Genomic DNA, 24,783 nt, shown 5'->3' on the forward strand with positions numbered 1-24,783 from the left:
TTACGAAGTGTCATTAAGTTATTATTAAAGTTTTGTTAGAAAATTTTAACGTTTTGATAGTTAATTAAATAAAAAGGACTAAATTAAAAAAGGTGCTAAACTTGCTAATTAAAGAAATAGTGATTAAATAGCCAAGTGGAAAATAAAGGATGACTTAAAGTATAAATTGGCCTAATGATATGGCTGGGAAAACAATGTGAAGTAAGGGTAAAATTGTAAATTTTGTAAATTAAACAAATAAAACAACAATTAAAAGAGTTTCTAGCAATTTCTTCATAATTCTCAGCCAAAAACACCATAGGAGAGTCTTCAAAAGCTGGTTTTTCATATTTTTATATCATGTGAGTTCAATTCTTGCTCATTTCTTGAAATTTTTGTGTTTTTAAGACTTTTGCAATTAGATCCAACTATCTATGTAGTTTTTGATTTTATGGGTAATTTTGAAAGTTACAATTGATAAGTGCTGGATGTTTGTGATGAATTAACATGGATTTAGAGCTTTAATTTTGTTGTACGATGATTTTATCAAGTGATTTGAATAAAAATTGATTTTAGGACCAAATTGTGAAAAGATGAAATACTAGGGTTTGATACTAAAATTTTGTTGATCAAAGGTTGTAAGATAGTTTATAATATTTAGATAAATTGACAATTGAGAAAAATTAGCTCATTTGACAGGCTAATTGGTGATGGAATAAATTGTAAAAACTGTAAAAGCTGGGGTAATTGTGTAATTTTAAAATTTGAAGGGTATTAATTGTGAAGTGAATTAGAATTGAAATATATTCTAATGAATGAATAATCTTATATTTTAGAACAAGAGCCTGTAGATAATCGTTAAAGGGGGAAATTAACAGAATAACCCTTGAACTACTACAAATTTCACAATTTAACCCTGGCAAGTTTGAATGGTTAAACTTTAATATTATATGTTAATTTGATAAACTGTATTATGTATTTATTCATATTATTTTTTGAAAATAAAATTATTGTTAATGTTATGAAATTGAATTGAATGTTCGAAACGAACGGAACGCGGGATTGAGTACAGTCGTTCAGTGCAAAGGAGGAATTGACGGCAAATTACCCAAGTAAACCGAGGTTTAGTATTTGTTGCGAACTTTCATGTTTCCTTTCTGTTTAGCTTTCATGAGCTTCAGTTAACTCATATGAGTTTCAGTTTAACCCTATTGGGTTTCCGTTTGGCTCTTTTGAGCTTCAGATTAACCCTTATGGGTTTCCATTTAGCTCTTATGAGCTTCCGTTCAGCTCTTATGAGCTACAAGTTGTCAATCAAAACGTAGCTACACGGTGTTGTTCACACAAGTTGTCAAGTAATTGCAACAAATGTCAGAAACTCAACCACCGATAGGACGTACGAGACCAGCACCCGAAACACGGTAACCCCTAATGACATATCATTTGTATCCTAAATATTCCTAAGGTACAAACGGGTCTCGATAGTCGTCGTGCATCATTGAACTTTCCTCGATTCATTATAAGCCAAATTGTATACTAACACATATATATCGATAAATTTTCAATAAAATTCATATAATAACATTCAATTTAATCAACAATATACATAGTATAGTTCATACGAACTTATCTGGCTAAATTGCAGCAATACCAAAGTTTAGGGGAATTTTGGTAATTTTCTATTTTCCTCGATTTTCCACCCGATCTTGATCTAAATTAATAATTTCATTCAATATATTAATTTATACAATAAAAAAATTCATTTCACAATATTTGGTATTTTTTACATTTTACAAAATTGTCCCTAAAGTTTTACTTTTATTCAATTTAGTCCCTAAGCCCAAAACATGCAAATTAACAATTTTTACCCAGAATTGAGCTTAGCTGAATGTTCATGGTGTCCAAAACAGCCCATTTATGCAAAAATTTCACATTAAATCCTTGTACTTTTATTAATTTAACAAATTTGTCCCTAATTGAAAATTTTCATTAAAATGACTTAACAAAAATACTTTTGAATATAAATCAACATTCCAAATTCATCATCTAACATAAAAAATCACAAGATTCATCAGTGGCAACATTCAAAATCTTTAACAGTTTCAAAATCGAAGTTACGGGCTAGCTAGACATAGCTGCAATGATTTCAAAAGCATAAAAATTACAAGAAACTGATAGTTTAGGGGCTTACATGCAAGGGATTTATTTTGCTGAAATTTTCAAGCTTCAATGGCTCTTTCTTGCTTGTATAATCTGTTGGTGAAGAGAAAATAATAAAGATGAAAGCTTTGTCTTTTGTTTTATTTATTTTATCTTTAATTACCTAATTACTAAATTACCCTTATCTAACTTTAAAAATTACACTAATGCCAAGCCATACACATCCACTATCACCTTCAATGGTCTATTTAACATATAAGGACTTCCACTTTAAAGTTCCATAGCTATGTAATACCTTTAGCTTGTAGAACATAACTTTTGCACTTTACGCGATTTAGTCCTTTTTGCTTAATTAACTATCGAAACGATAAAATTTTCCAACAAGACTTTAATACCACCTTAATTACACTCCGTAAATATTTATAAAAATATTTATAGCTCGGTTTATAGAAACGAGATCCTGATACTTCATTTTCTAAAACCACTTGACCTTACAGTTATACCACTTGAACTTAATAAATGACTTATAAAACAAAAATCACAATATCAAAAACCTTTTTAAAATATTAAATATGATATTTACAAACTTACTCGTTGGATCTGGTGGCCCCGAAACCACTATTTTTGACACCACTAAAAAACGGGCTGTTACAACTCAGGAGTCTGAATCGAAGTTAGAACAGTTACCAATTGTTAATGAGTTTGCTGATGTGTTTCCTTAGGAATCGTCGGGCCTACCACCTGATCGTGAAGTTTAATTTGTAAGTGATGTGCTTTCAAGAAAAGCTTTGAGATCAGTAACATCATACCGTATGGCACCAGCTGAGTTAAAAGAATTAAAGACTCAGTTGCAAGAGTTATTAGATAAATGGTTCATCAGGCCGAGTATGTCTCATTGGGGCGCACCTGTATTATTTTTGAAAAATATGGACGATTCTTTGAGACTGTGTATAGACTACAAACAGCTGAATAAGGTCACAATTAAAAATAAATATCATTTACCTCGCATTGATGATTTATTTGATCAACTGAAAGGTGTCGCAATGCTTTCAAATATAGACCTTGATCTAGGTATTATTAGTTGAAGGTTAAAGAATGTGATGTGCCGAAGACTGCCTTCAGAACTTGGTATGGCCATTACGAGTTTTTAGTAATGCCATTTGGCTTGACTAATGCTTCTGCTGCTTTCATGGATTTGATGAATTAGATTTTTCAACCTTATTTGGATAGATTTGTGTTGTTTTTATCGATGATATACTGTTTTATTCCAAGACAAAATTTGAGCATGCACAACATTTGAGAATTGTGCTACAGACTTTGAGAGAAAAATAGTTGTATGTAAAGTTTAGCAAATGTGAATTCTGGCTTCGTGAGGTTGGATTTTTGGGTCACATTGTGTCAGCTGATGAGATTCGAGTTGATTCGAGTAAAGTTTCTGTAGTGATGAATTGGAACATTTTGAAAAATGTTTCAGAAGTACGAAGTTTTCTGGGTTTAGCAGGTTATTACCGACATTTTGTCAAGAAATTTTCAATGATTGTTTCGCCATTGACTCGATTATTATAGAAAAATGTTGAATTTGTCTAGTCTGATGACTGTCAGCAAAGCTTTGACCAGTTGAAGAAAATATTGACAGAGGCTCCAATTTTGACTCAGCCAGAATCGGGTGTACCGTATGTTGTTTATAATGATGCGTCTTTGAATGGTTTGGGTTGTGTACTGATGCAGTCAGGAAAGGTAGTCGCCCATGCTTCTCGACAGTTAAAACCGCACGAGAAGAATTATTCTACACATGATCTTGAATTAGCTGTAATTGTATTTGTTTTGAAAATTTGGAGACACTATTTATACGATGAGAAATGTTACGTGTACATAGATCATAAAAGTTTGAAATACTTGATGACTCAGAAAAAGCTAAATTTGAGGTAGAGACGATGGTTGAATTGCTGAAAGATTATGATTTGGTTATTGATTACCACCCGAGAAAGGCTAATATGGTTGAGGATGCACTCAGTCGAAAGTCGTCTTTGTTTGCACTTCTAGTGATGAACGCTCATTTATCTCTTAATGAAAATGGTTCTATATTAAGAGAATTGAAAACAAAACCCTTGTTTCTTCAGCGGATTCGAGAATTGCAAGATGAGGATCCAAAATTGGTGTCGTAAGGCCAAATGGTTCGAGATAATCTGAATTCAAGGTATAGCCTTGATGATAATGGTATGTTGCGTTATCGCAGTTGAATTTGTGTTCCGAATAATTCAGATTTGAAAAATGATATTCTCTATAAAGCTTACAATAACATGTATTCCATTCATCCGGGAAGTATGAAGATGTATTGTGATTTGAAACAGATGTATTAGTGGTCGGGTATGAAAAGGGAAATTTGTGAGTTCGTAGTTAAGTGTTTGATTTGTCAACAAGTTGAAGTAGAACATCAGGTACCAACGGGTTTGTTACAACCTGTCATGATTCCTGAGTGGAAATGGGAGCATGTTACGATATATTTTGTATCCGGATTACGTGTGACTCCAAGCAAGAAAAATTTAATCTAGGTGATTGTTGATAGATTGAATAAGTTGGCACATTTTATTCCTGTCAGAACAGAATTTTCACTTGAGAAATTAGTGGAATTGTATATATTAGAGATTGTGAGGTTACATGGCGTTCCAATATCCATTATTTCTGATCGAGATCCGAGATTCACGTTGAGATTTTAGAGTAAATTGCAAGAGGCTTTGGGTACAAAGCCAAATTTCAGTGCAACGTTTCATCCTCAGACTGATGAGCAATCAGAACGAGTAATTCAAATTGTGGAAGATATGTTGAGATGTTGTATACTCGAGTTTGGTGGCAACTGGGAAAAGTATTTACCTTTGGCAGAATTTGCATATAACAACAGTTATCAATCTAGTATAAAAATGGCACCATTTGAGGCTCTTTACTGGAGAAAATGTAAGACTCTATTGTGTTGGTCTGAACTAAGTGAATCCAAGCTAGTAGGGTTGATTTGATCTGAGAAATTGAAGATAAAGTTCAAATCAGTTGAGACAGTTTGAAAGTCGCTTCTGACCGTCAGAAATCATATGTAGATTTGAAAAAAAAAGATATAGAATTTGTGATTGGTGATCGAGTGGTCTTAAAAGTCTCTCCATGGAAGAAGGTGTTACGGTTTGGTAGGAAAGGAAAGTTAAGCCCAAGATTTATCGGACCGTATGAAATTATCGAAAGAATCGGCCCGGTAGCTTATAGATTAGTTTTGCCTCCTGAACTTGAGAAAATTCATAATGTGTTCCATGTATTAATGTTGAGACAGTACAGATCTGATCCTTCGCATGTAATTTCTCAGAGTGAAATTGAGTTACAACCGGATATGACGTACTCGGAAGAACCAGTGAAGATTTTGGCTCGAGAGGTTAAGGAATTGTGGAATAAACGAGTACCATTAGTTAAAATATTGTGGCATCTTCTTGGTTCAAAGGAGGATACTTGGGAATAGAGGAATCGATGAGATCACAATATCCGAATCTATTTCCAGGTATCAAATTCCGAGGATGAAATTTCCTAAAGGGGGGAGAGTTGTAACAACCTAAATTTCAGTGGTGTCGGAAACAGTGGTTTTTTGACCACTAAATCCAATGAGTGAGTTCAAAAATTTTATTATTTAGTATTTATGAATTAAATATGATTTTAAAAAGACTTTTGAAATAGTGATTTGTGTTTTAGAAGAAAGTATTAAGTTAAGTGGTTTCAAATATAAGGTATCGAGACCTCAATTTCATAAACTGAGCCATAAATATTTTTACAAATATTTACGGAGTGTCATTTAGTTAGTATTAAAGTTTCGTTAGAAAATTTTAACGTTTTGATAGTTAATTAAATAAAAAGGTCTAAATTGAAAAAGGTGCAAAACTTGCTAATTAAAGAAATAGTGATTAAATAGCCAAGTGGTAAATAAAGGAGGGCTTAAAGTCTAAATTTGCCTAATGATATGGCTGGGGCGGCGTAAGTATGAAAGAAATAAGGAAACAACGTGAACAAAGGGTAAAATTGTAAATTTTATAAATCAAACAAATAAAACAACAATTAAAAGAGTTTCTAGCAATCTCTTCATAATTCTCAGCCAAAAACACCATAGGAGAGTCTTCAAAAGATGGTTTTTCATATTTTTACATCATGTGAGTTCAATTCTTGCTCTTTTATTGAAACTTTTGTGTTTTTCAGACTTCTACAATTAGGTCCAACTATCTATGTCATTAGTTCTTGATTTTATGGGTAATTTTGAAAGTTACCATTGATGAGTGCTGGATTTTTGTGATGAATTAACATGGATTTAGAGCTTTAATTTTGTTGTACGATGATTTTATCAAGTGATTTGAATAGAAATTGATTTTAGGACCAAATTGTGAAAAGATTAAATACTAGGGTTTGATACTAATATTCTGTTGATCAAAGGTTGTATTATAGTTTATAATATTTAGATAAATTGAAAATTGAGAAAAATTAGCTCATTTGATAGGCTAATTGGTGAGGGACTAAATTGTAAAAACTGTAAAAGCTGAGGTAATTATGTAATTTTAAAATTTAAAGGGTATTAATTGTGAAGTGAATTAGAATTAGAATATATTCTAATGAATGAATAATATTATATTTTAGATCAAGAGCCCGTAGATAATCTTGAAAGAGAGAAATTAGCAGAATAGTCCCTGAACTACTACAAATTTCACAATTTAACCCAGGTAAGTTATGGTTAAACTTTAATTGTAATAGCCCGATTTTTAGAAAAGTTGAAATCAGTCATACAAGACCACCAAATTCGGAAAATAAGCTCGTAAATTTTATTATTTAATAATTACGAGTCAAATCTGATTTTTAAGAGATTTTTGAATTAGTAATTTGTGTTTTATAAAAAATTATTAAGTCAAGAAATTGAAGAAAAGAGGTATCGAGACCTCGATGTTATAAATTGAGCCGTAAATATTTTTATAAATATTTACAGAGTGTCAATGTGGTAGTGTTAAAGTTTCGTCAAAAATTTTAACGTTTCGGCAGTTAATTAATTAAAAAGGACTAAATTAAAAAGATGCAAAACTTGCTAAAGTGATTAACTAGCTTAACAATTAAATAATAAAGGACTAAAAGAGTAAATAGACCAACTTAAGTGGCTGAGACGGCATACCGTTAAAAAAATCAAAGATTTTTATGTATTTAAGGACAAAATTGGAATTATAATAAAATTTATGTGGCCAAAATTTATTTTAAGGATTTCAAGACCATTTCTTCTTCAAATTTCGGTGGGAAACAGCCATGGAAGAGGGTTTAGAGCTGGTCTTCCATATTTTAGCTTCAAGTAAGTGTAATGCTTACATTTTCCTTGAAATTTTTATATTTTTAGACTTTTACAATTAGGTCCAACTTAGTATTCTACTAGTTTCTCATTTTTTTGAAAGTTTAGGAAGATACCATTGAGAATTTCATATTATTTTTGTTATTTGATGATGAAATTGATATGTTAATGGATGTTTAAAGGTGTTTTATTAAAGAATTTTGGATAAAAACATGTTTTAGGGATTAATTTGAAAAGTATTGAAATTGTGGAAAAATTCTAAAATTTAATGGAATTCATGGGCTGTTATTTATATGTATGAGAATTATTAGGCTTGTATCAAGAATTAAATTGCAAGAATTTCATTTTCCGAGCCTAGGGATGAAATTGTCATATATTAAAAGTTTAGGGTCAAATTGGTAATCAACATTTTACACTAAAACAGTTTTGGGCAGCAGCAGCGGTTTAACTTTGAAATATCACCAAAAATTGTGGGAATCGAATTAGAAGATGAATAAAATATGAAATTAAAGCTTATTGAGCCTAGTTTCTCATAGAAGAAATGATGTAAGCAATGGAATTGAAAATCATGAGATATAATAAATTTTGTAAGACAAGGTCAGAATGATTTCAAGTTCCCCTGTTCTGACTTTGAAAAATCATTAAAAATTGTAAAAAATAATTATGGGATAAAATATGTTTAGAATCTTGAATGAGTCTATTTTCAAAAGAAACAAACGTGAACATTATCTGAATTATGTGCAATGAGATAATTAATTTTTAATGAAGAGGGGTCAGAACTGTCGAACAGTGAAATAGGAGAAACTTTAAAGAATAAAATGTACTTATTGGATAAGCAAAAATTCTGAAAATTTTATGGTAAAAAGATATATGAGTCTAGTTTCAGGGAATATTAACCGATCTTAATTTGGAGCTCTGTAGCTCTAGATATAAATAAATTAGTGACTCAGACTCAGACAGACAGCTTGAATTTATATACAAGAAAATAGTGAAAGTATGGATAATGTTGTTTAAGTGTGTTATACACATTAAGGATGAGGATGTGGAATGGAGAGGAGGAGGAGGAGGAAAGTATATGAATGACTTGTGTATAAGTTGGTCATTTTCCCGATTTTAATTGATAAACGTTGAATTAGAAATGATATAATGTTTCATTTTAAATAGTGATTATGAAATTATGATTATTGTTATGTTATAAAATCGAATTGTAAGTTCATATGGTTAAATTTTAATGATTATTTGATAATTTTAGGAATAACATAATATGTTAATTCATATGTTTGCTATTGAATTGTGAAAATTGTAAAATAAAAGAATATATATATATATATATATATATATGAAAATTGAATTATAAGTTCAAATTGAGTAGAACGCAATGTTGAGTACTTCTGATCAGTGACAAGAGAGAAGTGGTAAGTGATTCAGTGTAAGGCCATAGCTGGGCTATGGCATCGAAGTGTGTTATGTGATTATGTGTAAGACCATAGTTGGACTATTGCATCGAGGAAATGAAGTACTCAATTCTGTAAGTCATTCTCTAATTTGACAAATTGTGGTAAGTGTTAAGCAAATTTTATGTGATAAAACATATTGAACAGTGAAATTGAGCTCAATTATGTGATCTCGTCATTTAGAGATTGTGTTTGACAGGTTATGTTAATAAATTATGTGTATGTGAATTTAAGTGATGGAAGTTAAACAGCTAATGATATTGAGCTCATTTACATGAATCTGTCATTTGAAATTGTGATTGACAGGAAGAAATAGTGAATTGTAAATGACTCGAATTATCCGAAAATATTCTGTAATCTTTGGTAATACCTCGAAACCCTATTCCGGTGATGGATACAGGTTAGGGGTGTTACACTTTGGCCAAGTTATGGCTGGATTATGCCACGTTAAACTTATAAGTTATGCATTGAAATGGTTTATCATGTGGTTAGTTCCAAAAAGAATTATGTTTAAATGTACTAGCTTGCGACTTTGGTTAAACAAGTGTGGAAAGGTAATGAAATAGTAAGTTCATACTTAAAGTGTAAAATGACGAAAAAGGGGATGATGAGTTGAATTGATGTTGTTATTTAAGCTAAAGTGATATTTTCATTGCAAAGTTGAGAATTTTATAAATGTGTCAATGAATGGTATAATCGATAAACGTTGAGTTAAATGGTAAATACGTATTAGTATTAAATTTAATGATATTGAATTGTACATAAATTAAATGGAAATTGTTAGTGATATGATTTGAATTGTAAGCATGATAAATTGTGAATTGAATGAAATGGGAATGAATCATTGAATTGCTTGAGTATGTATTGGGTCTTGTAGGTCCTATTATTTATGAATATAATAATTTGAAGATATATTGTGAAGAATTATAAAAGCATTTTAATAATTTGAAAGTTTTAATTTAGATGAAATTTTATAACTCGGATAAATACGTTTACAAGTGTATGTGTTTTGGTAATGCCTCGTATCCTATTCTGGTGTCGAATACGGGTAAGGGGTGTTACATTAATATTATATGTTAATTTCATAAACGGTATTATGTATTTATTCATATTATTTGTTGAAAATAAAATTATTGTTAAAGTTATGAAATTGAAGTGAATGTTCGAAACAAACAGAACGTGGGATTAAGTATAGTCGTTCAGTGCAAAGGAGGACTTGACAGCAAATTACCCAAGGAAACCGAGGTTCAGCATTTTTTGCAAACTTTCGTATTTACGTTCTGTTAGCTCTCATGAGCTTCAGTTAACTTATATGAGTTTTAGTTTAACCCTATTAGGTTTCCGTTCAGCTCTTTTGAGCTTCAGCTTAACCCTTATGGGTTTCTGTTCAGCTCTTATGAGCTTCCGTTCAACCCTTATGGGTTTCTGTTAGAGGTGATCATGGGCCGAGCCATCCAAAAAATGGAAGGGTTCGGGTAAAAATATAGGCCCGAAATATGGGTTTGGGCAAAAAAATGAGGCCCTTTTAGAAAACGGGCCGAGCCTAGAGTAAAACTTTTTTGGCCTGGGCCTAGCCCGGCCCGAATTATATATTAAATATATATTTTTTATTTTTAATCAAATATATATTATATATATTAAATATATATTTAATATGGGCCGGGCTTGGACAAAATTTTAAGCCCATTTTTCGGTTTGGTTGGGCCCAGCCCGAACCTTTCCCGGCCCGACCCATGATCACCTCTAGTTTCTGTTTAGCACTTATGTACTTTTGTGTAGCATTCTAGCTTCAGTTTACGATGTACTAATATCCGTAAGATGTTCTCCGATTTGATAAGGGTTGGTAAGTGACATATGGAATTAATATCTGAAGATTTAAAGTTATCATTGACATTGATTTGAAATAAGTGAATTCATCGATTGAAATTGTGTTTGGCAGGAATAGTATATTGAATGATTTATTTAAATGAATTGTTATAGTATGTTCGGTAAGATTTACGTTTAAAAGCCAACGAACTTACTAAACTTCATTAAGCTTACTTGTGTTATTTAATGTTTTTTGTAGAGTTTCAAGAAGTCGGAAGGTCGGATCAGCACATCGAGCCATACTATCCAACTTGTTCTGGTAGAATTTGCAATACATATTATGGTTTATATGGCATGTATAAGGATTGAAATGGTTGTATAAATGTCAATAATTACATTTTGTTTATGTTTCAAGTTAACTTATATATGAATGGTTTTATCATGTTTGGTATAGTATTAGTGTGGTTAATGGATGGATAGTTCCTAGGCTCAGTGATGAATAAATTGGTAAAACATGTTGATATAAGTGGTTGCATGTGTGAATTATTTTATGTTCTAATTAGAATGTTAAAATATATGTGATAATATGACCATATTAAAGTTAGGAATTAGTTGTTTTAGAGATCTTGTTATGGCCTATATGTATGAAATTTTGAGGTGCGTAGGTTGAAGTCAAGTATGGGTGAGAAAAGAGGCTATAAAATGGCTTATTTTCGTCCACACGAGTAGAGACACGGGCGTTTGTCTCAACCGTGTGTGACACACGACCTATCACTTGGGTATGTGGTCTGGCCGTGTGTCCCTTACATATTAAAATTTTGAAATAGAATGCCCAGGTTTTTGCACACGGCCTAGCACACGGGCGTGCGGCTTGGCCGTGTGACCCTTGTACTTTTCACACGACATAGCACACGGACGTGTGGTTGGCTGTGTGACCCAAGTCAGAGAGTTACGTGGGTATGGACACGGGCTGGGACACGGCTGTGTGCCTCACATTGAATGCCCACACGGCCTAAGACACGAGCATGTCTCCACACAGCCGGCCACACGGGTGTGTGTCCCCTGCTCCTAAGAAAATTTTTGAGATTTTGGGAAAAATTTCCTGAGTATCCAATTTAGTCCCGATTCACTTCTAAGGTGTATATTGGGCCACGAGGGCTCATACAAAGGACAATATGAGTATTTTATAATTGGTTTCTGATATGTTTATTAAATGTTATAAAATATTCGTATTTATTCTGTAAAGTTTGGTAATGCTTCATAACCTTGTTTCGGCAACGGATAAGGGTTATGGGTGTTACACTTCCCTTAGTGCAATGTCTATATTCATACAACCAATCACTATAAGTAAATGCCTTTTCCATTTATTAAAATTAGTCTCATTAAGTATGGGTATAGAATTTACATTAGCAGATATTGTGACAGTATAAGATGAATTAGTTGAATATAGAACAAAAAATAAATAAAAATAAGCTCACATCAATATTCATAAGTAAACAATAAATTCAGGATAATGGCTAATCCCATCTCAAGATACCAAACACAACATTAATATTAAGTCTTTGGACAGTAATATTAACAATAAGCGGTACTATTGTTGTAGCAATCAAACATTGACAATAAATTATGTCAAACAATGAATTAATCTTTGGACTAACATATTGCTCACATAAAGTATCTTATAATTGTCACACATTTATCACCACAAATGTCGTTGAAATTCTGTCAAATATTAACTTACCTTTGGGTCAATTAATAAACGTATGAATCACAAAAACATATAATCATCTTGATATTTTAAATAAACTAATCTACATAAAAGAGGTCACTTTGGCGGTATTTTGTTTCAACTAATCTATTTAAAATATTAGACATCCTTAATTAAAACCTAAAGCCAAAATCTAAATTTATTTGGTTCAAGATATTTCTCTTAATTTCGTCTTTCAATCAGATTAAAAGATAATAGTATATATATATGTATATATATTTATCCCAAAACAACATACAATGATGTTATCAAATATAATAATAGTTGAATAAGTCATAAACCATAAAGAACCTCACATAAGATTTCAAATTTAAACCAAAATAATTAGAATAAAGGTAAACCTCATCTTAAGATATCGGACACTCCATTAATATTTTATGTTTGGACAAAATATTAACTTGTAAGTGATATATTAGTGTAATAATCAAACATTGACAATAAGAACATGTCGAACCATAAATCTTCCTTTGGGTCAATTTATTGCTCACATGTAAAACCAAATAATTGTCACATGTTTATTACCATAGTTGCACATGCAATATTATTAACCTTCATTTGGGCCGATCAATATTAACATAACTTAAGTTACATGCACACAACCTTTTATATTTTAAAACAAAATAATTTATACAAAAAAAAATCACTTTGGTGACTTATTGTTTCAATTAAGTTATTTTAAAATATATATATAAACATACCAATATTCAAATTTGAAATTTACCCAATAGTCAAATGTCAAAACTATTTTTTTATTATTTTATAGACTCTGAAATAACCCAAAATTAAGTGGTCTTAATAATGTGATAAAAAAAACTGAAACCCTTAATCTTTGATTGGTTTTTTTTTCTCCAAAATCATATATATCAAAACCAAACAGAAATAATGTAGTGGTTCAAAGCCAAATAATTAACAAGCATATGTATTCATAATTTTGACATGGACAAAAACACCAAAGCAATTCACGCATATACATGTATTCATAATCAAATAGAAAAACTTACATTGAATTTACCATGTACATCCAAAGTTGTATGATTATACAGAGATTCACATGATACTTGAAAAACAAAATCATAATAGTTGGCATATCCCACAATTTATACAATAAATGATATCATCATAATTTAACTAAATATTTGGAACCATATGTCAAAACCTATATTATAGCACCAAATTTAAAACCAAATTCTTTAAACATATATTATGATTAACATGAATTTACTTCAAAATATCCAAAAACTGAATAAATATTCATAACATAAAATTAATAACGTCAACAAATATCCATTAAACCAAATTGACAAAATCATAATTTGTTTAGATTGACACTGAAGCATCCAACATCAAAATTCCCAAAAAAGAAAAACATGGTATATGCAAATAAACAACCAGCAATAGAACATGCTTTGAGGGAAAAAAACATATCCTGAACTAGTAATCAAAAGTCAACGGAACAAAGAAACTAAAGAAAAATTCCAGCAATAACTTCAAATTCCCAAAATACGAACAGCGTGTTTGTTATGAATTACTCACTTACGATATGCAAATCATAGACAAAAATCTAAGGATATGAAAATAAGTGACCAAATAAGGTACACCACCCAAAGTCTCAACAATAGTATATTTATCAAATAAACTAGAATAACCCCCCAAAAAAAATCAATAGGCACGCATTCATATACATAATATCACAATCATAAAAAAAATGAGTAATCCACCTGTATAAACTATATGATTGTTTGAAGTTTTTACCTTATCCAGTTTAATGACAAAAAAAAAACTCTAACTCGAAGAATTCTTTTATGAAGCATGAATAATTTAAGAATAATAATAATACAATGATAATGATAATTTAAGAATTAAATATGGAAATAAGTAAAACATGAAATCATAAAAGAATGGGCCTGCAAATTTCACCGAGTCCTTGTGAAAAGGATATAGGACCCAATTTTAACGAGTTTATTCATCTAATTTCTAACATAAATCTCAGCTTTTTCTTGATTGGTTAAGCTTAACCAAACAGTACCGATAGGAGACTAACAATAACTTTGACTACATGAAATTCTTTAGACCGAAACAGAAAAGTCATATTTTTCCAGAAACGACTTCCAAATTTCACAACGCTACAAGCAATTTCTTTGAAACCTTTTAATTAACTATAAACCCGATTTTAATGTAAATCCAAAAGATTCAAGATAGTATATAATCCAAATATCAAATCCAAAAAAAATTGAAAAATAAATCAATCCAAAAATAATAAAGAACTTATTCGTTCTCAATGATTCAAATGACGAAGTTCGGATGCCACTTGTTAGAATTGTAAAATAAATCTAAAATAAAACTTAATAAATCAAAATCTATTATGTTAAATCATTAAGAATAAATCAAAAACAAAACTAGATGCGGAAGCATACCTGAATCTATAAATTCCTTGAAGTGTTTCTGGATCCTGGAGATTTGATCTTCCAAATTAACACACAAGAAATTCAGAGGATATTTGCTCTGTCTTTACTAAAATGAGATATTCGAAAAGATATCTTGTATGTATATTGGGGACTATAACCCTAATATTTATAACTTTGGCATATTAGTCCTAATTCCTAATTAGTCCATCATTAATTAGAATTTGATTAGAACTTAATTACTAGAGTATCTACACATATTTGACTCATATTTTAATTAATAATTAAATGGGGTAACCTATATGATAGTAAATAATAACATGTAATTACCCTTATTATATATGTGATTTTCATATTTTTCAACATAATGTAGTTTCACATAAATAGTTAAAAGAATAGTGAAAATAGAAAAAGGAAAAAAATAAAGAAAAGAAGAAGCAGCAGCTTGCCCCACTCTCAGTATAAATATGCCTTCAATGGAAAATGAATGTTTGTGAGCAAACCGAAACAATAACATAAAACTTAGTGAAAATGAAGTGCGTTTATAGTTATGAAGAACCCATCACATTTTCTGTTGCGGAAAGGATCGATTCGAGAACTCCGATATGACTACAAGTAAATTGACCGGAACGAAAAATAAAGTGAACACAAGGATTTACGTGGTTCGGCTTTAATGCCTACGTCCACGGGCAGAGGCGAAAAGAAATTTCACTATAACAAGATGAAGATTACAAGTGTTTTACACTCAAGACACAACCCGAGAACCTCACAACTCTCAACCCCTATAGAAAACCCGAAAGCTAAAATCCTAGCTTTCAAAGAACAAGCTTTGCTCTCTCTTGGTTTGGGATGATCAATATGGCTAATGAACCTCTCTATTTATAAGAGAGTTCAAGGACATAATTGTCCAAAACTTTGGCAAAGATTTGTGGTTGAAAATGGACACCAACAACCATCCACTAATCCACTACCACCAACAACCCACTACCAACAACAACAATCCACTACCAATTTTAAGCCATTTCTTAACAAATCTCCACCTTGGCTTGAAATTTACCAAGCTGAACATCATAGTGAATTCCTCGAACTGGATCACCTCTTCCAAACGCCTCTCTGGCGCTAATCAATCCCGAATACCTATCAAGTCCAAGCAATGCTTGAACTTATATGCAGGGATCACCTTAGTTAACATATCTGCAGGATTCTTCTCGGTAGCAACCTTGCTGATAACAATGTCACCTTGCGTAACATGTTCCCGAACAAAATGATATCTGACATCAATGTGTTTGGTCCGTTCATGAAACATCTGATTTTTAGTCAGATGTATGGCACTCTGGCTATCGCAAAATACAACAGTGAAATCCTGTTGTAAACCCAAACTGCTTACTAGACCTTTCATCCACAATGCTTCTTTCACTGCTTCTGCTAACGCCATATATTCCGCCTCAGTCGTAGATAAGGCTACGGTAGACTGTAACACAGCTTTCCAACTAATGGCTCCTCCAGAATAAGTGAAAACATAACCCGTCAGAGATCTTCTTTTGTCCAGATCTCCAGCATAATCAGAGTCCACATAGCCCGTGACACTGCTAGTGCAGTCACTCTGATCATATACCAAGCATAAATCTGCAGAACCTCTCAAGTACCTGAGAATCCATTTCACGGCCTGCCAGTGTTCCTTGCCAGGACAACTCATGTATCTGCTGACCACACTAACTGCATGTGAAATGTCTGGACGAGTGCAAACCATTGCATACATCACGCTTCCAACTGCACTCGAGTATGGAATGTGAGACATTTGCTGCTTTTCTTCATCAGATTGTGGTGACAACTCTGCAGAGAGTTTGAAATGTGGTGCCAACGGAGTACTCACAGTTTTCGCTTTATCCATGCCGAAGCGTTGAAGAACCTTTTCAATGTAGTTCTTCTGCGACACACGAAGCTTGCCCGCCTTGCGATCTCTGTGAATATCCATGCCCAAAATTTTCTTGGCAGCACCCAGATCCTTTATCTCGAACTCACCACTCAACTGCGACTTTAACTTGTTGATTTCCGACATGTTTTTGGAAGCAATTAACATGTCATCAACATACAGCAACAAATAAATGTGCGAACCATCTGAGAGCTTCCGATGATAGACACAAGCATCATAGTCACATCTTGTGTAACCATGCTGAATCATGAAGCTATCAAACCGCTTGTACCACTGCCTTGGGGATTGTTTCAATCCATATAAAGACTTCTTTAATAGACAGACATGGTCTTCTTTACCAGGAACTGTAAAACCCTCTGGTTGACGCATGTAGATTGTTTCCTCGAGCTCACCATGCAAGAACGCCGTTTTTACGTCAAGCTGCTCAAGTTCTAGATCAGACTTGGCCACCATGGCAAGTAATACACGAATGGAAGAATGCTTTACGACTGGGGAGAAAACTTCATTGTAGTCAATCCCCTCTTTCTGAGTGAAGCCTTTAGCAACCAATCGTGCCTTGAATCTAGTTGCTTCAACCCCTAGGATGCCTTCCTTTTTCTTGAAGACCCATTTGCAACCAACTATCTTCTGGTTACTTGGCGGCTTAACCAACTCCCAAGTATGGTTCTTGTGAAGAGATTCTATCTCCTCACTCATAGCAATTGCCCACTGTGCCGACTCATCACACGTGACAGCCTCATTATAACTGGAAGGTTCTATACCAATGGACTCCGCCACACTGAGCGCGAAAGACACCAGATTAGCGTAACGCGGATTTGGTTTGATTTGTCTCTTCGTTCTTCCAGTGGCAATGCTATATGGTTTTTCTTGAGGTGACTCATCTTCATCGGAATCTTGCACCTCAACTTGATCATCCTGGACTGAAGTACCTTCCGTAGGAATTGGAGCGTCCACCTGACACTCCACCTGCTTCTCAACACCGTGATCTCCCATTCTATCTGACACCTCCTTTTCCCGGGAATTTGTGGTGGATCGAAGCATGGATGACTCATCAAAAGTCACATCTTTGCTGATGATGAACTTGGACGAAACCGGATCAGGACACCACAACCTGTATCCTTTCACCCCTTGGCCGTATCCAAGAAATATGCATTTCTTCGCCCTCGGTTTGAGTTTTCCCTCATTTACATGAGCATACGCAGGGCAGCCAAACACTCTTAAACCAGAGTAATCAGCAGGAGAACCAGACCATACTTCCTCAGGAGTCTTCAGCTCAATAGCTGTTGATGGAGATCTGTTAACCAAATAACAAGCAGTATTAACAGCTTCAGCCCAAAATTCTTCACCGAGCCCAGCATTTGATCGCATGCAACGAGCTCGCTCCAAGAGAGTTCTATTCATGCGTTCTGCAACTCCATTTTGTTGTGGTGTTCGACGAACAGTGCGGTGTCTCACTATTCTTTCATTTTTGCAGAACTCATTGAATTCACCTGAGCAAAACTCCAAGCCATTATCCGTCCGGAATCGCTTGATCTTCTTTCCTGTTTGATTTTCGATCAAAGCTTTAAATTGCTTGAAGTTGATGAGAACCTCATACTTGCTCTTCAGAAAATACACCCAAACCTTTCTCGAGTAATCATCGATAAAGGTAAGCAGATATCTGTAACCACCTTTAGAAATTGTCGGAGAAGGCCCCCAAAGGTCAGAATGGAAGTAATCCACTGTGCCTTTTGTCTTGTGAATCCCAGTGCTGAACTTTACCCGAGTCTGCTTACCGAAGACGCAGTGCTCACAGAAATTCAACTTTCCTGTACACTGCCCAGACAATAATCCTCGTTTGCTTAGCACCGATAAGCCTCTCTCGCTCATATGCCCGAGCCGCATATGCCATAACTTCGTGGTGTCAGAATCTAGATCATCTGATGATGACACTCCCGCAACACCTGTAACCGAGGAACCATCGAGGAAGTAAAGGCCCCGCTCCAAATTACCACGTATCACAGTCAAAGCACCCGAGAATACCTTGAGAACTCCACCTTCAGCAGAGTACCGAAAGCCTTTCTTGTCCAACGTACTCAAAGAGATCAAATTTTTCTTCATTTCTGGAATGTGCCGAACATCAGTTAGAGTTCTAACAATACCGTCAAACATCTTTATACGAACTGTGCCAATCCCCATGACTTGACATGCGTGGTCATTTCCCATTAGTACTGAACCAGAATGCTTCTCGTATGTTGAGAATGCATCTTTCGAAGTACTTATATGAAATGTAGCTCCCGTATCAAGAATCCATCTCCCACCAGCGTAAGAGTCGGATACTGCAAGAACGATCTCGGCATCACTTGAAGAATCTGCATCAGCTACATTCGCACGATCATTTTGTTGCTCCTGTGATTCTGATTTCTCCTTCCTCTTCGGACAATCTACCTTCATGTGCCCGTACTTCTTACAGTAGTAGCACTGTATTCTCTTCTTGGACTGCGATCTAGGATGGCTTTTACTTGAACTTCCACCCTTTGCCTTGGATCTTCCTCGAGCAACCAAGCCTTCGCCTTCATTGTTTTCGACCACCTTACCAGTGATTTTCTTCCTCAACTCACTGGAACTTAAGGCATTTTTCACCTCCTCTAGAGTCAGGTCATCACGACCGTACATCATTGTATCAACAAAATTCTCATACGAGGGAGGCAAAGAACACAAAACAATTATTGCTTGGTCCTCATCATCGATTTTGTTATCGATATTATTCAAATCCATGATAATGGAATTGAATTTATCCAGGTGCTGGGAAACAGGTGTACCTTCCTCCATCTTCAGGGCATAGAGTCTTTGCTTGAGGTAGAGCCGGTTCGTCAATGACTTCGTCATGTACTTGCTCTCTAACCGGAGCCACAAACCGGACGCGGTTTTCTCATCCGCTACTTCTCGTAGCACTTCATCTCCTAGACATAGCAGAATAGCACTATGTGCTCTTTCTAGCATGTCATCCTTTTGCTCTTCCGAAAGCGTGCTTGGTAATTTATCTTTACCAGACAATGCTTTTAGCAATCCTTGTTGAACCAGCACTGCCCGCATCTTGATGCGCCATAAACTGAAACTATTTTTCCCGGTAAATTTCTCGACATCATACTTAGTCGATGAAACACTTGTAGCCATAATTTGGAACCTTTGAATGAATGATAATATTTTCTTCCTGATGTGAAAGATCAGACAAAGCTGCAGTCACAGGGCAATTCAGAAAATATTATCACTCCTTCAACTATGCTCTGATACCAATTTGTTGCGGAAAGGATCGATTCGAGAACTCCGATATGACTACAAGTAAATTGACCGGAACGAAAAATAAAGTGAACACAAGGATTTACGTGGTTCGGCTTTAATGCCTACGTCCACGGGCAGAGGCGAAAAGAAATTTCACTATAACAAGATGAAGATTACAAGTGTTTTACACTCAAGACACAACCCGAGAACCTCACAACTCTCAACCCCTATAGAAAACCCGAAAGCTAAAATCCTAGCTTTCAAAGAACAAGCTTTGCTCTCTCTTGGTTTGGGATGATCAATATGGCTAATGAACCTCTCTATTTATAAGAGAGTTCAAGGACATAATTGTCCAAAACTTTGGCAAAGATTTGTGGTTGAAAATGGACACCAACAACCATCCACTAATCCACTACCACCAACAACCCACTACCAACAACAACAATCCACTACCAATTTTAAGCCATTTCTTAACATTTTCCATTCTCTTCATTTCTTTTCTCTGTTATCTTCTTCCAATAGCCATTGCATCTTTTGCTGAAGTAGGTATGGTTGATCTCTTCTTTCTTCCTATTTTCTTAATTATAATAAGACATATCAAACCTATATTTTCTAGCTTTTATTGGATCTGAATCCCATTTTTTTGTTCTTGTTTGTATTACTCGCAATATCATCTGTTCACTTTTGTTTTTCCTTGCATGTTTATAAATATTGTCAGCTTGGGAACCTTTGTTTTATTTAATTTTAATGCCTTTTAAGGACAACCTTTTTGTAATTTATTAGAGGTATGAATTTATATATATAGTTAACCAAATAAACCATGTTCAATGTTGCCATTGTATTTGATGAATCATCTATTAATTTCTTAGGCCATATCTTTAATTTGGTCATCTTCTTGTCTCCACCTGTTACCATTCAAACAAGTACTCCAACCTAACTGTGACATTCTTTAATGGTTAAAGGAAAAATATTTTTTCCTACTCGGTACCTAAATTGAAGGGTGATCTTAGACATGTACACAGTACACTCAACTATATTATATATATATATACTTAAATTAACATATCTTCCTATATATATAAAAATGAGTTTGAATTTTTTTTTTGGTTATATTCGGTTCGCAGTCAATTTTTCAGTTGCTTTAAGACTTCAGACTTGATCGCTATGATCATAAATCTGGGCTTTTAACCAAACCTTATGTAATTATTCCTCAAAGGATTGCCTCAACAAAATATAATCATAGTTTTATACAGTTAGAAAGTTGCAATGAGGTTCTATTCACAAAAGCCTAAAATGTTTTCCTTCTGTCTGGGTTTTTACTTTTATTTACTCTTTTGACTGCTAATAACTAAGTTGATTGGAGATTCTCCTGCCAGTACGACATTTTATCTTTGTCTACTTTTTAACCTTTTCTTTGTGCTTGATATAAAAGGAAAAGATTGGATTCTCCTGCATGTCTCATTCATCTTATACCTGGTTTTATTTACAAGGAAGATTACTTAATTGCTTCAAAAGTTTGATGCTTATTATAATGGAAAAGTATGTAGTTCATGTTTTAGAAGTTTTTACATCCTTTGGAAGCAAACTTTGTTCTTGTTTCTTAAATAAAAAAATTAGTGCCACAAATTTTCATAAAAATTAGTGAAAACCCACGTTTTATTTAAATTTTCATAAACTACTACATCTAAGGTCATTCAATTAGTAGTAAGTTTACACCGGTCACTTAACTTCAAAAAGTTACTAATTGGTCATTCAATTATTTAAAAGTTATAATTTAAGTCATTGGGCTGTTAAGTTGTTAATGGATGTTTAATGGCAGTTAACTCACTATTCATCATAGGGTAAACTACACCCTAGGTCACTCAACTATTAGTAAATTTATAATTTGTCACTCAATTTCAAAAAATTTATAAGTTGGTCATTAAACTATTCGAATATTTTAGGGACCACCTTCTTCGCATAGTTGTGAAGGAAGAAAGTATCCTTTCCTATTTGCTTCTTTGGGGGGTATTTTTACTGGCTTTGATCTTTGATTGTGGTTGTGGTAATATTTGGTTGTTGGTTCAAGAAAGGGTGAATGAATAGTTTGATTGTGAATTTTCTGAGGTTATGGTTTTGATCAAAGGGGAAATGGTGAGTGGGTTAAGAATGAAAGCCAGCCAAGTTGGCTGGATTAGAGGTGAGGCATGGGGTTGACAGCAGCTTTACTAGGACTTGAGGCTTGAGTTATTGTTGATATTATTTGGATTATCGGGTTAAGGAGCAATGGTGCAAAGACTGAATGACTAAAGTGTAAACTTATTAATAGTACGGTGATCAAATTCTACATTACTAATAGTTGAGTGAACAAAATATAAATTTATCGGTCCTCACATCTAAAGTTGGTTAGAAAGTTAGCAGTTCAGTGACAAATTTATAAATTTTGAATAATTCAATGATCAATTTGTGATTTTTTGAAGTTGAGCGACCAAAGTGTAAAACTTACATCAGTTGGGTAATCTTGGATGTAGTTTACCCTATTATCATTTATTTCCAGTTTTATTTAAATATTAAATCTTGGTTTTTTTTTTCTTCCGAGAACAGGCAACGAAAGTCCATTTACTTACAGTGAAGGAAGTGGAAAGGGACCAAAGGAATGGGGGCATTTAAATCCAGATTGGAAACTTTGTGAAACTGGGAAATTGCAGTCTCCAATAGATCTTCTCACCGGAAAACTGCAAGTTCAGCCAAATCTGGGAAAATTGAAAAGGGACTATAAACCAGCTCCTGCTCTTGTCAAGAACCGTGGACATGACATTACGGTAAATTTCTACAACTTTATATATGCACTCTCAATTTGTAATATGTTGTTGAACATCGATTCATGTGTATTGAGTGATGATGAATTCACCATCAGGTAAGGTGGAAAGGAGAAGCAGGAAAAATTAATATAAACGGTACTGATTATGAACTGCTTCAGTGTCATTGGCATTCACCCTCCGAGCACACATTTAATGGAACCAGGTATATCTCATCTCTATATGCTCTCAGTTTGATGTATTGTATTTTGCTCATCGGCCATCATACATGTAACAACCGTCCTTTATGTATTTTGGTTCTATTATTTTGTAAAACAGATATGAGCTGGAGCTTCATTTAGTTCATATAAGTGCTCATCGAGGGATTGCAGTTATTGCAATTGTTTACAAATACGGCCGACCTGATCCCTTCCTCACTAGGGTATGCCTGCTCAACAGCTTCCCTTCCCTTGACTGTTTTTAATAGTTCATATACATTTGAAAAAATAAATGATTTGAGGGTACTTTGTAAGTTGTTTTGGTTTCTAATTTGTGCAGCTTTTCCACCACATAAAAACCATTAATGGAAAAGAAGAGAAGCATTTGGGGATCGTTAATCCAGGAGATATCAAATTTGGTAGCAGAAAGTATTTCAGATATATGGGTTCACTTACAGTTCCTCCATGCACTGAGGGTGTTGTTTGGACTGTCATCAACAAGGTAATTTCAGTAGCAGATTTCATAATATCAAGTTATCAACTAAACAACAAACATCATCTTACTTTATATTGGTCTTTTTTTTCTTTCTTTAGTTAATTTACTGCTGTTTCTTATATTAGGTGAGAACTGTTTCGAGGGACCAAGTAAAGGCTTTAAGGGATGCTGTTCACGATGTAAGTGTTCATTAAATCAAGTTTAGTTGAACCGAAGTACAAATTTTGAGTTTCTTTTTCAGGGATTTGAGGCAAATGCAAGGCCAACTCAACCATTGGATGGAAGACCAGTATTGTTCTATACTCCCAGGATGAATAGCGGCTCCTTTTAGACTTGGAGATTATATTTAAAAAGAAAAATTGCACCTCCTATATCATAAATCATAATAAAGCATTAATACGACGGAATAAAACTTCAATTTTCGTTTTCTCTCAATGCTCTTGTCGTAAGTTGTGTTTGATTTACTTCTATTACTTTATTTCTATTTCCTGAAAATTTCTGTGTATTTTATATACGCCAGTTCTCTAAATTCCAATGTACTTAAATTAAAAGATTTATTAGATCTATATATATATATATTAAAAATTACTTTGTCAGTATGCGTTATAATAGTTAAATACAAAATAAAATTTAATTAATGTAAATTTAAACTTGTTTCAATATTATAAGAAAAGAAATCAAAAAACAAGTCATTCCCTAAGTTCAGTACATATGTTCTCTTTTTAAGTCTTCCTTAGCTTATGTCATTGTAAAGCAGTCATTCCCCAATTACCATGTTTACCCAATTAATTCCTGGATGTTCCCGTCTTCAGCTATATATCCTCAATTTCAGTTTATTCTTAACTCAAAAGTTACATTCACACTTGTTATACCTCGCCAATGGGGACACGTGGAAATATAGAAAGCTACATGAGGAGCATTCTCCACCCACTACAGATTGGAAGATCACCGGAAGCCTTACTTCCTGGTTCAACCACCCAGCCAGACGGGAGACAGCTATTTGAGGAAGCCAATCAGCTGCTCTCCAAAATGTAGCTAGCATTCGTTCTTCTAGGCACCGGATCTTTTTTTAAGAATGTGATTCTTTTGGTTACCAAACTTCATATAGGTTCAATTACTTTGTGCCTCAAATCAGAAAGAATAACAGAATACATCCCATTATAGACATCTTCATTTCATCAAAGA

At 33.7% G+C, this 24,783-nt stretch overlaps 1 protein-coding gene across 1 annotated transcript in view; it reads left to right on the plus strand.

The window, feature by feature from the left end:
• LOC107892537 (alpha carbonic anhydrase 4) overlaps positions 1–24,110 on the plus strand; it is a 32,365-nt gene extending 8,255 nt beyond the window's left edge. The window contains exons 2-8 of the mRNA XM_041100224.1: positions 20,553–20,653; positions 22,691–22,908; positions 23,004–23,110; positions 23,224–23,326; positions 23,443–23,604; positions 23,724–23,777; positions 23,840–24,110. Coding sequence (XP_040956158.1) covers positions 20,553–20,653; positions 22,691–22,908; positions 23,004–23,110; positions 23,224–23,326; positions 23,443–23,604; positions 23,724–23,777; positions 23,840–23,929 — 835 coding nt within the window. The 3' untranslated portion in view covers positions 23,930–24,110. The remainder of the gene's footprint in view (positions 1–20,552; positions 20,654–22,690; positions 22,909–23,003; positions 23,111–23,223; positions 23,327–23,442; positions 23,605–23,723; positions 23,778–23,839) is intronic.
• The last annotated feature ends 673 nt before the right edge of the window (positions 24,111–24,783 follow it).

Source organism: Gossypium hirsutum, chromosome D09 (genome assembly GCF_007990345.1).
Source record: "Gossypium hirsutum isolate 1008001.06 chromosome D09, Gossypium_hirsutum_v2.1, whole genome shotgun sequence".
NCBI lineage: Eukaryota > Viridiplantae > Streptophyta > Magnoliopsida > Malvales > Malvaceae > Gossypium > Gossypium hirsutum.